This window comes from Solanum pennellii, chromosome 3, assembly GCF_001406875.1.
Source record: "Solanum pennellii chromosome 3, SPENNV200".
NCBI classification, from domain to species: domain Eukaryota; kingdom Viridiplantae; phylum Streptophyta; class Magnoliopsida; order Solanales; family Solanaceae; genus Solanum; species Solanum pennellii.
This window is the reverse complement of record NC_028639.1, coordinates 68,341,007-68,357,319: the sequence shown is the minus strand read 5'-3', so window position 1 is coordinate 68,357,319 and position 16,313 is coordinate 68,341,007. Positions and strand designations below refer to the sequence as shown.

General features: G+C 31.7%; 3 protein-coding genes across 3 annotated transcripts; 1 reads left to right on the top strand and 2 right to left on the bottom strand.

Moving 5' to 3' along the window:
* Positions 1-60: 60 nt before the first annotated feature.
* Positions 61-2,395, bottom strand: LOC107012374 (LIM domain-containing protein WLIM1-like). The gene is made up of 5 exons (XM_015212200.2): positions 2,079-2,395; positions 1,035-1,131; positions 900-937; positions 694-783; positions 61-602 (listed from the first exon to the last, which is right to left on the bottom strand). The coding sequence occupies exons 1-5, from the start codon at positions 2,214-2,216 to the stop codon at positions 396-398; spliced, it is 570 nt and encodes a 189-aa protein (XP_015067686.1). The 5' UTR covers positions 2,217-2,395; the 3' UTR covers positions 61-395.
* Positions 2,396-8,247: 5,852 nt separating this feature from the next.
* Positions 8,248-10,767, top strand: LOC107015419 (uncharacterized protein At5g50100, chloroplastic). The gene is made up of 8 exons (XM_015215682.2): positions 8,248-8,486; positions 8,557-8,690; positions 9,052-9,159; positions 9,319-9,375; positions 9,461-9,526; positions 9,609-9,669; positions 9,974-10,017; positions 10,485-10,767. Exons 1-8 carry the CDS (start codon positions 8,285-8,287, stop codon positions 10,521-10,523), a joined length of 711 nt encoding a protein of 236 aa, XP_015071168.1. The 5' UTR covers positions 8,248-8,284; the 3' UTR covers positions 10,524-10,767.
* Positions 10,768-11,203: 436 nt separating this feature from the next.
* On the bottom strand, positions 11,204-15,120 carry LOC107015418 (calmodulin-binding protein 60 A-like). The gene is made up of 8 exons (XM_015215681.2): positions 14,960-15,120; positions 14,741-14,825; positions 13,928-13,977; positions 13,326-13,816; positions 12,954-13,108; positions 12,504-12,698; positions 11,823-12,399; positions 11,204-11,733 (listed from the first exon to the last, which is right to left on the bottom strand). The coding sequence occupies exons 1-7, from the start codon at positions 15,043-15,045 to the stop codon at positions 11,863-11,865; spliced, it is 1,599 nt and encodes a 532-aa protein (XP_015071167.1). The 5' UTR covers positions 15,046-15,120; the 3' UTR covers positions 11,204-11,733; positions 11,823-11,862.
* Positions 15,121-16,313: the final 1,193 nt, after the last annotated feature.

Below are 16,313 nucleotides of genomic sequence, written 5' to 3'. Positions count from 1 at the left end.
TAAGGAGCATAATGTGGATTAGCAACTGAGCATAAGTAGTTGAAAGAAAATGCAATAAAAGAAACTGAAAAAATTGAATTTTCTTAGTTTATGAGCCAAGGAAAGTGATAAAATAGTCACTCCAATTTCCAGACAACCACAAGAGCAATCACATTGCACAAACTTTAGGCAAAACTATTTGATTTATCAAGTAAAACACACACCAAGATAAAAAGAAAAATGAAGTAAAACTTTGTTGACTCTCTCATGAAAATATCACATACAGGCATTGAAAATAACCCCTCTTGTATATATATATATGTTTGACCTCTGCACCTGATTCAGGCCAGAAAGCCGACTCTCGATGTTGTTGTATAGCAAAATCACACGAAAATGAAAGCTTTTATGGAAGAACCTCATGCTTTTCCATTTTCAGTCACCCCTTTAATCTTCTCATGATCTTCCATGTGGCTGAAGTTACCTCGTTGCTTGAAGAGTTGAGTATGATGGTGCCTACAATAGAGCTTATGATCATGTGCCACATAATTCGATGGACTGATTACACAACCCCCGTGGCTACATTTGAAACAAGGCCTGTGGTACGAAGTGCCATCAACAGCTACCTGTGAAATAGCAGTAAACCATTTAAGTATCTACCTAGACCTTCATTGTTTTCCACTAATTACTACTACATAGAAAAGAATATGTCACTACCTTCTCCAGGGGGTAGACAGTTTTCTTGCACGCAACACATTTATCTTGAGTTCCGCCAAACAAAGCTGAAACTTTGTTGTTTGCTTGTGCCTGGGAAAATCGATAATACAATACAAGTGAGATCAACGGGTAAAAAGAAGAGAATGGTGTATGCTTAAGGGATCATCGATGATCTTGACATTAGAAATCAATCAAATATGGAGTACCTTATCAAGAGATCTTTCCTTGACTGTTCTTGGACCACCTGCAAACAATATATCAAACAAGTGAAAACAAGCTTCAGAGACATAAGTGAAGCAAAAATGACTTGTAAGAAATATCAGCTTGGTAGCTCTAGTAACCTTCAAAACTCTTGTTCAGGCTTCCAGTCATTTTAAATAGTTGATCAAAGTGAGGTCTGCAGTATAAGACTCCTTCATAGGAATTGTAGTTACCTAGCTGCAGAAGTTGAAAAAGGACGAGGATATTAAAATCAACACATCTTTTTTATGGATGGACAAAAAAAGGCACGGAAATGATGATAAAGATACATGAAAATGTAGCTGACATCGTACAATTAGTCAACCTAAACTACATGACGTTGTAAGTGATATAAATATGTTATGGTCCATCCAAACTGGACGAAGATGAGCTACCAATACCATTCTTCGGGTAGAATGGACCATTACTGGTAGGCACAGCTACAAATTTCAACAAAAACCAAGGGTGATACTGCAACAGCTTGCAAATTAGCTGTTGATTTGAGTGCATGATTTCTAAATTAGAAGAGAACAAGCTGCAAACAGGCTGTTTTAACTACTCAACCAGAGAGTGAAGGCCAAAGTTTGTACATTAAGTGTCTGAGTTTTCGTTTCAATAGATCCAAAAAATTGCAAGTACTTGGGCAATCGAAGAACTAATCAAAATTCAGAATTGAAGAAATCTTGGTTCACCCTCTATACTATCTTTTCAAAAATAAAATAGATCTTCCTATTCAAGTTTTAACTAATAGAAGAATCAGTATCATTACGCTATCATTGGTGGCCGAATCAAATATTTCACCAGAGCACTTCAAAATAAATCCATAAATAAAGAAGTCAAGCGTATTCAACGTCTACTATTTATACCTAAAAAATAATAATCTTAACCTCATGTAGTTTTCCATAGAAGGGGTTTAGGATGAATCGTTGTACCCAGTAACCACGTCACTCTGCCCGTGGGTGCATATATATAAGTTAAAACTATGTAAAATGAACCATAGTATATGAACAGAATTCTCCACTATATTCGATTTTAAACAAGCATAAACATTCACTTTTTAACAAAGCCAAAATAAAATTAAAGTTGATCATAGATGATGTGAATTAGTCCATATAAAAGAGGATTTAGAAATGAAGTATTATGACCTTAAGAGTACCCTTGCAATGATTACATCTGAAACAAGCCTTGTGATAGACTCTGCTGTCAGCCTTAAGTTGATCCACCAAGTAGACAGTTTTCTCACAGGCCTTACACTTCTGTGTTGTCCCTCCAAAAGTTGCCATTCCTTTTTTTTCTGCAGATAGATCGATCGATCGATCGATCGATTCAATAAAGAATAAAGAGATGCAAACAGTCTCTAATTAAGTCTTTGAAGTTGAAAATTTGGGTAATTTAGAGGTCAGAGAAGAAGTGCGGGCGTGTTGAAGTAGTAGCAGCGGACAAGCCTTTTCAAATACTGGCTGTCCACATTGTGGGCTCTAATTAATGCTAATTAAAATTCATGTTTTCTACGCTCTCCTAATGAAATTATTTGTCGCATTTATTTAAGTCAATTTAACTAATTTTCAAAAGGTAAATTAGTTTATATTAATTTGATATTTTAAACAAAAAAATTAGATATTTTAAAACTATATGAAAAGTACAATAAATTAAAAATTTTTACATATCAATATGATGAAAAAAATACATCTTAAAATATTAGTCAAAATTTTTATAATTTAACTCTAAAAATAAAAATCATAACAAACAATACCGAACGAAGAGTAATTTATAGGGAATTTGACCAAACACGCGTCTATTGTTTATAGGGGGATTCTGCCTTTCTCACCCCTAACTAAAGTTTACAGTTAACTGTATCGCTGCATTTACTGCTCGCTATCAAAAATTTTATAGTGAGTGAGACATACCATATAATACTTTAGACGTCTATTAGTGTTTCTGTAATCACACGTTTTTCTCGAAATCTAGAATTGATTTCATTGTGAAATTTAAAATTGATTTTATCGCCTCTGATATTAAATTGAACACCCTTAACCTAGTATAGCTCGATATATATATGACTCAGCCATTATAAATATTATGCACTCAGATGTTTTAATCTTATAATACAAATAAGCAATACATGAAAATTTTTCTCCTCCTTTTGTTTAGATTAAAAAGTGTATACATGAATTTGGGAGTAGACATTTTGCCAGCTGCCAATGGAACCGTTGTACCTTAAAGTTTGTCGCTCTTTGAAGGACAAGCCTTTCTGTTAACTTATGATATATTGCAGCGGGTCAAACCGTCCAACTATTGACACATCATGTGAAAATCAAAATTGTTCAATTACTTTCTATTTATGATTTAAATTCGATTCATAGATCATTAGATGATTAATTACGTTACTGCAAATATTTAGAAATAATTCAAGGAGAAAATGAAAGTTTTCATATTAGTTTTATATCTCTTTAATATTATTTTTTTCCTGTTAATTTTATTAAATTGGACAAGACAGAAATGCAAGTAGAGAAGTACAGCTCATTCTCAATCATATTCTGCAAAAAAAGAAAATTCCACTTTTACTTTCTTTTTATTGCATAGACTTTACTTTTTTGTTTTTTTATATTCATATTTTTGTTTCATTCGTCAAATAAAGCGAGGAGTCGTTGAATTAATTATTGTTTTATGTGGATATCCCGGCCAATGAATGAGACTTTCTCTTTATTTATTTTTTCTTTTCTTCTTTCTACATTTTTCTCATTATTTATGTTTAATTATATATTTTCTTCCTTATCAATTAAAGAAATAACAAGAAGACACCACATTGGGACAACTAATTATTCTCTGATCTAATACTCCCTCAGTCCGGTATTGTTTGTCATGGTTTCTATCTTTAGAGTCAAACTATAAAAATTTTGACTAACATTTTAAGATGCATTTTTTCATCATATTAATATAAAAAAATTGTAATTTATAGTACTTTTCATATAGTTTTAGAATATCTAATTTTATTGTTTAAAGTATCGAATTAATGTAATTTAATTTACCTTTAAAAATCAATCAAATTGACTTTCGATAAGCGCAACATGATAAACATTTCTGGACCGAGGGAGTACTATTTTGAATTGATTCCACCTTTAAAATAACTATATGAAATATAGAATATTCATCATATTAATATGAAAAAATTATAATTTATAGTACTTTACATATAGTTTTAGAATATCTAATTTTTTTGTTTAAAGTATCGAATTAGTGTAATTTAATTTACCTTTAAAAATCAGTCAAATTGACTTTCGATAAGCGCAACATGATAAATATTTCTGGACGGAGGGAGTATCTATTTTGAATTGATTCCACCTTTAAAATAACTATATGAAATATAAGAATAATTATCCTAAGAAGAATGGAGCCATGATAACATAATCTTAAAGTTTGTCAAATGATCAAATTTAACTCAACCCAATATGTAACTTTTAGTACATAATTTATGTTTAAGTTAAAAATATATAAAAAAGAAACTTTAAATTGTAGACGGACAATTAAAACAACTATCTAATTAATAGAATTAGATATTGATAATCAAATAAATAAATAAATAAAAGGTAAAATGAAAATTATATAGTGATTCGCGGAAAGGAATCTAGAACCATAAGCCGAAAACAATTGTTATAATTGTTTATATTTAATATAAACTCATAAATTTAAAATTAATTAAAGTTAATATAGGGCATATATACAACAAGTGGGAGTACGTACGATTATTCTTTCATCATTTCAACAATGTAATATACCTAATTAAAGTATCCATCGAGGTTAGGTCATGTGTATTAGTCCATTTAAATACTAATGTGTTTAAATGTGGGACACAACACGAGGGTGCATTCTTGTACTATTTTAAATATTAATCTTAATAAATAAAATACAATGAAAAGTACATTATATCGAGAAAATTTCATAAATAGTGAAGATGTAAAATTTAATAGACCTCTTTAGCTAGATTTACATATTTTGATACAAAATATGAACCCCCTATATAACTATTTTCTTTAACTATAACCATTTTTTATAATTATGTTAAGCTATAACATAATTAACTACTCTATATTAGCTTGTAGTGTAATTTCCCTATATAGAAAATGAACTTATGGAAGTATATCAATAAAATTCAAAAGTGATTTTTATAAACAAAAATTATCCGAAATAAGTAAGCATAAGAACTCGAAATTGTACGTAATAATATACTAAAATCATTCTATGTATACTAGAGGGTAGTTTCAATATTATGAACAATTTATCTATGCAATAATTCATATCAGTTTTGATAATGGGGAACAATTCAAAAGGCACAGATGTGAATGCTACTTTATAAGTGAGATTTTTTGGAAAAGTTAAAGCGAATCATAAATGGAGAAAAAAAAAACATTTCATTTTCAATTATTCTTTGAAGAAAAGATTGTCGCATCATCCGCATTTAGAGCTGTAAAAACGGACCAGTTCAATCCTTTCGCGCCCAAGCCTCGCAGCCCGAAGTATTTAATGGGCTGAGGCGGACTGAGCCTCTATTTCAAAGGGCTATCAAATGGTCAACTCGGTCCAAACCTAGAAGGGTCAAGAACTGGAGCGGACCAACCCTTTTTTTTTAATCAAATCAAACAACAACATTATTTTAATAATTCTAAATAAAATCTATCAATGAATATTTAAAAAAAAAATTAATAGTAATCTCATAAGTAAATATTAAATAATATCTGAAAAACAAACTAGTAAACTAAAGGACATTTCTCACTAAAGTATTTTGTTGAATGAATCAAGAAACTAATTAGCTGTTCTAGCCATAAAAGAATCTCTCACATATCACATAAAAAGTGTTTACTACTAAGTCTTATATTCAAAATTAAATAATAAAAAAATTCATTAAGTAAGCTCCTTAGAAAAACTCCACAAACACTTATTAAAGCAATATCTATAATAATATTAATTAATAAAAGCTAAAAACATTACAGAAAACTCATATTTAAATATTAATTTATATTCAGCAAATAACTAGTTATACATAGATAAATATTAAAAGAGATAATTGTTACATGTAAAAATTGTTCTCGTAGTAGAAAGGAGATAACAATAAAACGTATTCTACTTCTACAGTCGTATAGTGAGAGGCTACATTTAGGTTTTCTAGTTTTTCATTTTTATTTTTTTAATGTTTATTTTAATTAAAATTAAATAATTTGGTCTATGGAACGACTCCAACCGACCCCGATCAGGCCTCAAGGGCTAAGAGCCTATATGGGTTAGGCTTATAACCCCGATTTTAAACGGACTTAAAATTTTTTATCCCAATCCTATTCCAATAATGGATTGAATTGGACTGCCCCCATGGACTAAGCCCTTTTTGACGATTCTATCTGCATCATATGTGCATTATATAAAAGACATTATATGTGACTAATTCTAAATTTTTTGTTTTGTTTACAGTCGACAACTTACTCAAGATTCTTTTACAATCTTGTGTGAAATTTTTGTTTTGTTTACACTCAACAATTTACTCACGGTTTTCACAATAGACGTTTGTATTGCTTGACGATTATTTGCACTTTGCTTGATTTATTTACAAATGAATATCCCTCTATTTATACTACACACTTAGTGGCTATAGTGTAAATAATTTTTCATGTACAAGTCTCTACATATTTTTACAAATTGTTTCTATAATTCTAAAGCTTTCCAGGAAATGTTATAAAAGTTATTTTAAAACTTTCTCCAAGACTCATTTCCACTAATTTTTATATAAGTGATGGGTCATAACACCAGTAACAACACCTTCATGTCCTAACATATTTTGCCACGTGAACAATAGTTTTTAGTTTTGACCTTATAAGTTTTGCACAAGTGATGCATCAAAATAAAAAATTCAAGGCCATTTTTTTTCAACATCATTGGCCTTAATTGGAAACGAAGTAAAGAAGGAGCCATATGTATGTATTGGCCTTTTTCATCGTACTGGATTGAAGCCCTCAATGGATCTGAGCCCAAACATTTTTCTTTTGAATTTGATCTATCAAAGGGCAGAGATGGAGCGTAATCACTTATATTAACAGAAGATGACCAATCAAACATCATTGATCCTGTATGATATTATTAATTAAAAAAATACATTAATTAAAAATATTTTTTTATACAATATAATATTAAATCTTAAACGGACAAGGGCCTAAAATACCCTTGAAGTATTGAAAATGGTACAAAATTACCCTTCATCCACCTATTAGCTCCAAAATGCCCTTTTCATCCACCTATTGGCTCCAAAATACCCTTGTCATTCACCTTTGGATTCAAAATTGACCACTTTTTTTAATTGTTTTAAAATTAAACTCTTTAAATATTTTTTAAAATACTTGACGTTCAACTATTGGTTATAATTTAATTTATTAATATAATTTATAAATCAACCCACTACCCACTAATTACTAACTAAATCTCACCCAATTAATAATTCAATTATAATATCAAAATCATCATAAACATTACTAAAACACGATGAAATTAAAGATTTCTGAAAATAACATTCAAAATTATTCGAGACCGAATCGAAGTCCCAATTAAATATAGGTTGAGCCGCTTATTTAGGAGGACACTTTCTTTCAAGATTGAATGAGAAATTTATGATTAAAGATAAAAAAGTAATACATCCCGAATTAATTCATGCATTTTTTTAAAATATAATTTTATAAATATTTATTATTTATTTTAAAACCTTTAATATATTATTTTAAAAAAAAGTTACCTATGAAGTAACATCACATAATTGAGATGTAAGAATAATTAATATAAACATAGTCAGATTTTTAAGTTTATCGGTAATTTTATTTAGACACTTGAATGTATGATAATTTACTTCTATAGATATTTTCGCCTCAAATTTTTAAAAACACTCAATTGATAGTAGCTAATATGTTGTTGCATTAATAATGTGACGGATTTATTAATTTAGAGGGGTTTAATTAGTAATGGGTGGTACTGGATTGATTTATAAATTATATTAATAAGTTAATTATAACAAATAGTTGAGCGCCACGTATTTAAAAAAATATTTAAATAGTTTAAATATAAAACCGTTAAATAAGTGATCAATTTTGAACCAAAAGGTGGATGACAAGGGTATTTTGGACCCAATAGGTGGGTGGAAAGGGTATTTTGGAGCCAATAGGTGGATGGAGGGTAATTTTATACCATTTCCAATACTTTAGAGGTATTTTAGACCCTTTTCCGAATCTTAAATATATATGAATAAAATTTCCATAAATGTTGATGAAAAACAAAATGATTTTAGTGAAGATGGAAGTGCCACGTAGGTGTGGCCGTTAACATGAACAAAAACAGACAAGACTCTGTTTCCATTCTCCTTCATCACTTTTTTCTTCATTGCCAAAATTTGCAAATGGCATTCAGAGTAGCATCGTCTCCTGTTGTTAGACGAGCCAATATATCTCTCTTCTCACTTCCTCCTTATATCACTACAAAATCCCCCAATTCTAAATTTCTTCCCAATCCAAACCCTAATCTGCATGGTAAAAACTTTTCATTACTCGATTTCTCTTTGCTTAATTCTTTACATGATCATAATGGTGTTAATTTCAGGACCAAGGTATTCAATTAGGGCAATTAGTGGAACAACTGTGGCACCCAACCAGGATATTAATCAAGAGAAATCTCCTGAAAACTGGAAAATTAAGATGCTTTACGATGGAGAGTGTCCCCTCTGCATGCGTGAGGTATATATATTCCCTCTCTCTCTCTCCCTCCTGTGACACTTTTGTTTTTCGAGATTCTAACTATGTAAAGGTTGAGAAAAATTGCAAAGTATAGTATTTCCGTATGGTTTTTGAACACAAAAATTTAGATTTTAGAATATTGCAAACATATAATCTCATTTAACTTCAACATTAGTCAAATTGACTCTCGAATAGTATATAGAATCATATCAATTTGTCAGTTTTCTCCCTGTTTTTGTTTTGTGTACAGTTTTTCTTTCAAGTAATTATTGTAATGGATGATCAATAGTATTCCACTTACCTCTAGTGTGTCCTCACTTGTCGATGATGCTCTATTATGAAGACGATTTATTTTTTTCAGGTTGACATGCTAAGAGAGAGGAATAAAAGTTATGGAACAATTAAATTTCTTGACATAAGTTCAGATGAATACCGCCCAGAGGAGAATGAAGGCCTTGATTATGAGACGGTATGATCCTTAATTGCATTGTATCTAGTGTAAGTTAAATCATTAATACATCCATTTTAATTATATAACAAGTACCTAATTTGAATTGCTCGAGCTCGCTTCTGTTTTCTTACTTTTCATGAAGTAATGATCTAGTGTATATGTCACCATATTTTTTAGGTTATGGGAAGAATTCATGCTATACTATCAGATGGAACTGTGGTTACAGATGTTGAGGTGTGCCATACTATTAGATACTTGTAATTTTCTCCTTCATATTTGAAATTTCACAATTTTTTCTTCTCTTTTGTAACTGGTTTAGGCGTTTAGACGGCTGTATGAAGCAGTTGGTTTAGGATGGGTCTATGCAATTACAAAATATGAACCTGTAAGTCCTCTTCAATTCTTGATATGATATATTGTTGTATCACACTAGTTGACATGTTCTCATGAAAGCTTGTGATTTGCAGATTGCAACTATTGCTGATACTGTGTATGGAGTTTGGGCAAAATATCGTCTTCAAGTAACAGGTTAAATCCCATCTCACTGTATCTTCCAAATAACCTGTACAAAAAAGCGTCGGAGACAAAGAGCAGATGGATCTAGCTCATGTTGAACTCTTAATTCCCTATCTAGTTCACATGCATACACAAATTATAGACATCTATTTTAGTATATCACAATGTACAGTAGTATTTTGTTTCAGTTTCTTTAAGCAGTTTACATTCCATCTTATCAAGCATGTCATCATGCTGCACTTCGGAAAGCCATCCAATATATCTAATGGCTTATAGCCTTAAAAACAATTTCCTGAAGCTGTATTTCTTGTTACAGGTCGACCATCTTTAGAAGAAGTTCTGAAGGCACGAAGGAAGAAGGTGAGCTCTATAATGTCCCCTTTAAGCTAAGTTGTGTAGCTGTCATTGTTCATACCTTTTTGAAGGGTAGTGTATATGCATAATCATCACGAAAGACCTGTCGTTGTCCCTGCCAGTCAATGTATTTATCACACGAGTACCTTTCTCAGCATTTCAATTGATGTGCAGGCTGTCGTATTTATACTAGCTTCAGATCCGTGAGTAGCATTTGAACCTATTAGATACATTCAGTTTCTTTCTCCTGTTAGTGTTGAAGCAAGTTCCAGTTTAGATTTTTGAATCTCATGCATGACACATGGAAATGTGTAATATAACATTTCCTACTGAGATTATATTCTTTTCAATTTCTGGCAGAAAGCAAACCTGATATAGATCCTTCAACGCATAAAGCATAAGTTTTCGTGTTTGATACATAGGATAGTCTACAGACAACTAAAATCTTACCTTTGTTGTTTCTTTGCATAAAGGAGGAAATGTGTAAGGACAGCAAGGCTTGCAAAATGTAGGAGTTCCAGCAGGTGTTCATTAATGGAGTCAGATCTACTTCTACGCTCTTGCTGAGGCTGATATGGTGAAAAAATCCGGAAGACCTTACAGTTGCTTTAGTCTTTTTAGCAATTACTATAGAATTATATACAGAGCAGTTGTTTCGAATTGCAAGAATATAGCATATACTTGAGTATACAGAATCAACAATGTAATAAGATACTCTCTAAACTGATTCAATAAACGGGATTTAACACAAAAGGATTCTCTCTGTTGTTTTGAAAATCCTGCATACCTTGTCGTGTAATGTCATGTCCTATGTTCTGCTGACAGGTGAATGCCAGATGTAATTCATCTCACCAGTGTTAGTCATGGCATTAAGGGTAAAATCTATCACTAATCATGCGGAGTTCCATGTTTCAGAATCTAAATTTGATCATCAAAAGCTGCTTCTTCATTTACCTTGGTGTTTTTTGGTAATGCTCATACTTAAGACATGTCAAACTGGTTATAAATGGAAGCTCATTAAATAATCAGGCTCGTTAGTTCATCACATCATTGCTGATGAGAATACTAACCGCGATCAATAACTTTCTACCCTGTCAAGGCCAGAGGTGGCAACATCAGCCCATGAAATCATGACCCGCCCAAACAGGTATGATTTTTTTTAGTCAGTTAATTCAGTCAACAAAAGGAAAAATTAAATAGAGAAGGCAGAGTAGTACTATGTATTAAGAGTGGGTAGTACTTGAGGATATCAGAATCGATGAGACAGAAAGGAACTTATATACAATGAATTCCAAAATACACAAAGTTTAGTACCTGATAACGAAGAAGATATAGGAGGTGTAATATGAACATATAATCTTGCCTCACCAAGTATTATTTCAACCCCCTTTCATATTGGCTACACCTACTTATATACTCAGGAGTTAAGATTTCATGAAACAAAGACACTCTTAATAATTGGGACTCGAAATCATGAGATGATCATCAATAATATTCTAATATTTTAACCAAGATATAAAATGAATCTAACCACTTCAGAACATATACCTATATTTTCGACATTCTAACATATAACTATATTAGACTTTCAAGATGCCTTCTCAAATGTTGAATCCCAGCTACTACAGCACCAGAACTACAAGTAACTAGAATCTGCAGTGGAAGGTTATGCTGCCTTTGTTTGTAATGAGGAACTCTGAGATCTATCCTTTCAAGTTTCAACTGCATAACATAACCAGAGTAGTCAAAACTCATTCTTCAAAGTTAATAATATTTTTGGCAAGCAGCAACATCACTAGGGAACTATGCACCTGCTATTGAACTGATTACTAACAGTATAAAGCAATAGAATCAAAAGACTCTCTGCTTCTTCAGAGGTTGAATATCCGTTAATGCTGCAGCTCTTCTTCTCATTGAGGACTGTCTAAAGATTTTAAGCAACATTTTCCACCGGTTATGCACATTTACCGTAGAGGCAGAAGCATCATGTGGTTGATGAGTATCAAATCCAAAATATATGTCTTCTAACTGGTAGTTGCATTGATCAATCCAAAAATGTTGGACTAAAGGACTATATATTGGGGAGTTAGAGAACTCCTGGTTACTAATACTGACAGAATCAGGATCGTTCTGACTGATTCCACTTGCAACTCTGGCAGGAATGACGGATGAAACATTGCGCTGAAAAGAGGTAGAACAGTGTCCATCACTAGTTCTAAGATTCTCAATTTTATTACTGGTGCTAGGAACCTCTCGGCTAGGAGAATTCGAAGGGTTCATGGTTGGCAATATTTGAGAAGGATATTGCATAAAAAATGTCTCATTATCAACTGTTGCTACATGATCCCAATTTTCACATGCAGATACGAGCAGCCTCTGAGCATTAGTCTGTCAATTTCAAACACAAATAGGACGAAAACAGCAACAAATATGAGCAACAAGCAACAAAACAAAAGAGAGAACAGCAAAAGTTTTGGTCTAAAAAATCATGCCTTTTCACTGTCAGATAATAGATGCATAGGTAGATATTGACCCCCTAGAATAAGTCCCTGCACCTCTCCAACAATGTTAAAAACCACCCCTTCTTTTTCTTGTAAGTCAATATACGAGTATGTCCGTTCATTAGTTATGCATCTCCGAGCATGGCTAATTGTCTCCTCCAACATCTTTGGCTTTAGATTAAGTACCTGAAAATCAACAAAATATGTCATTAGCTTTAGATTGTAATAAAGGTGAAACATGCACTGTATGATGGTTAATTCAGTTTTACACTATTTATTTTAATGCTAAGTTCCAATACAAGGTTAAAATTGACAGCATCAATCCATGAGTTAGTAAGTTTTTAGGGTTAAGTTTTAGCATGCAGTTCAAATAAGCATGTTTATACTGGTAGCAAGCACTATATAGTGAAACTTAAGAAGGTAAAGGGCATAGTGAATTACACATTTGAGTCGCTCACTGTCTTTTAGGAGCAAAATCAGAAAGTCCTCTACAGTGCGGACATTTACATCACAGAGGCGATTCTTACTGCCTCTACCTATGTTTTTTAACCGGTGTACCCCATCGGATAGAGATGGTGGATCGTGCTTCTCATGATCTGCACAGATAGAACCAGCAGTAATCAGTAGCTATTCTAACATGTTAGATCCTGTAATGGTTTAATTGCGCAGGTTTATCTTCCTATTGTGCCTCATCACCACACATAGTTAGAGAAAAGTAAGTTGAGAAATCGAAAAAGAAGTACAACAAAACAAATATTAGCCCTGCAAGCCTCCTTTATCTGCCCTTATTGAGTAAATAGAAAAGCTACTTACATTGCTGGCGCCCATCCTTGACAGTGAAAGATTCAGTCCTTGCTTCTTTTACTTGAATGCTATTGAAAGTGTCAACAAATCGTGCACCTAGCCTGAACATCCCCATCTTCATATAAATTGCAGAATGTGAAAATTTGATTTTATCTACAGAACCAATGCCTTTATTAAGTCTCACATGTACAGTTTCTGCTAGAAGAGGCTTTTTTCCTTCCCTCTCTCGCACAACATTACTACCGAACTCTTCTACTGTCCAATTACCTCCATCATCATCTCCAAATTCTCCCCTAAGAACAACAATTTCCACTTTAGCTGATGCTTCTGGTCCAGATTCAACAATTTCTCCAGTGTTATCATCAACTAAGACCAATTCAATAGCATTACCTCCTTCTCCTTTAATTTCCTTTCCGGTAAGTACAGGAACAGATACTTCCGACAAGAACATCAACTTCAAGATTCTTGGTTTAGGAGCTTGAATATCTTTTTCAGGGTTTCTGGAGAACAATGATGTCTCAGGTACGAGATTCACGATAATAATTGATTGTGACACTATCACCTACTAAATGGGAATAGGAATACAGAATAACACAGAGAATGATCCTTACCCCTTTGTGAACAAAAACTTCTTCTCTGCCAATTCAAGTTCATGTTTTACCTGGACAGAGAAAGTACACTTAGAAGAAGTTGTTGGAATACAACAACATACCCCCGTGTAGTCCCACAAATGGAGTATGGAGAGAATGGTTAGACAGACTGTTTTCCAAGACCCTCGGCTCAAGAAAATCGTTTTTCAGCACAAAACCATCCTTCTATCTGGCTATGATAAATATTACAAAAAAAGACCTTTGGAATACGAACAACAACGTATTAACTACTAAATCCCCTGCAGTATAAATTTTCTGAAGCAATTAAACCACTGATAGTTAATATTGATCACTAGACTAGTTTCATGTTTTAGGTAGCTTTTTTTTTTTTGAAAATTGAAAAACTAAAGTTTTCCAAAACAACATGCCACCATATTAATTCGGAATTTCAGCTTTTAAGTCGTGAAAATTCTCATACGACAGATTAGCAGCAGTTCCCCCCTGCCTAACATAAGATGAATAATTCACCATTTCATGGTTTTCCCAATATTAATTCTCCACTGGATTAAAATCCATTTACATCAAATTAAAACTCAAAGCTGTTATATGGTTAGGGCTCTGTAGTCAGGATTATCACAAATATGAATAAACCTTTTTAGTAAAAGTTAAAATTGGATTTCGACTTAAAACATTTTTCTTTTATGTTCGCGAGTCGATTCAAACGCCCACATAACTAATCAAAAGATTTATATATATATATATGTGTGTGGATTCACCCGAAACAAGTAGAAAAGATCCAATACATTTGAATATTGAGTAAAGTAGTATACTTACAACATTACGAATCAATTTTTCCAAGGTTGGGTTTAGAACACGGTCAAAAGTCTGGATCATCATCACTTCCAACATTTTCTTCATACTAAATACAAGTAAAGAAACATAAATTACTAGTTAAAGCAAACATCAAGCTAATCAAAATAAAAACAGAATCTTTGGTTTAGTTGAGCAAGTATATTCAGTATAAAATCAAGCAATGATTCAGAGTTGACTTACGTAGGTGAAGAGAAAAGCAGCTCATCATCTGAATTACTTTTGTGGGCGCCTAAATCCTCAGAATTAGACATTATTATGTCATTCATGAAAACTAAGCTATATTTAGAAAACTGAAAAAGGAATAAATGTTAAGATGATAATTTTTTATGAATGAGAATTAATCCAAAGTGTGTGTATATATATATAGAGAGAGAGAGAGAGAGTGAGACTTTTCTGGGTAAAGAGTTGCCCAAGGAAAATGGGTCCCAAAAACAGCCGTGTTTTTTTTTTAAAACAAAAGCCGACCCTTTGTGGAAAATAAAAAGAATCAAATTAAATTTGAGAGCAGTAGCACACACACCATCCCACACTAAACAATGTTGTTCTTCTACATATTGTTTCCGTACAATTCAATATCTCCTTTTGGCTTTTACGTTATGCTCTCATCACATATTTAAAATATTTCTTCGGATCAAATTAGTAAAGATGTTTCTGAATTAAAATTTTTAATGACACAAAGACTCTTTTAGATTAAACTATTAGTTAAAGATATTTTTATTCATTTCCATTTTCAAATAATATAAGAGTTTTTTTTACTATTTTCCATTTTATAAATAAATAATTATGTGATTGTATTGAAATACTTAAATTAATAACGAATGTTACTTTATCTAGTTCATATCGTTGGATGAGAATAACAAAAATCTTTTTAAAAAAATATTAAAAAACAAAAATTAAGATGTTACTTTCCACTATTTTACCTTTTTGAATATTCTCTAGAAGCTATTTTAAAAATTAGAAATACAATACAATAAATAGATATTAATTAAACTAAAAGTGGTAATAAGGGAAAAAACATTATAATTTGGGACGGATCAATTTATCGTTTTGGATTTATAAAAACTTCACTTATAAGAAGTTTAGATGTTTATCAAACATGTAGAATAAGTTATCATACTTATAAGGTATTGATCATTATACTTGTTGTAATTATATGATAAACCCTTCTATTTAATTTGTTATTAATTAAAGTTTTAAATTCAACAATATTTAATGTACTAAATTCTTTTAATTATTGATCGTGTTTATATGACATTAAGAGTGTGTTTGGTATGAAGAAAAACATTTTCTGCAAAATGTTTTCCAATTTTTCCATGTTTGGTTGGGACAAAAGTTATGGAAAATGTTTTCCAAATCAACTCATTTTCCTCAAAATTAAGGAAAATGACTTCCTTAAAAAAAATAAGGAAAACATTTTCCATAGCTCTCCTCCAATTTAAAATTACTTTTTTTTTTTGGAAAAGCATCAATTTAAAAAAATATTTTCAATTTCAAAATTTTTATTTTTTCACATCATCCTTGACCTTCCTCCACC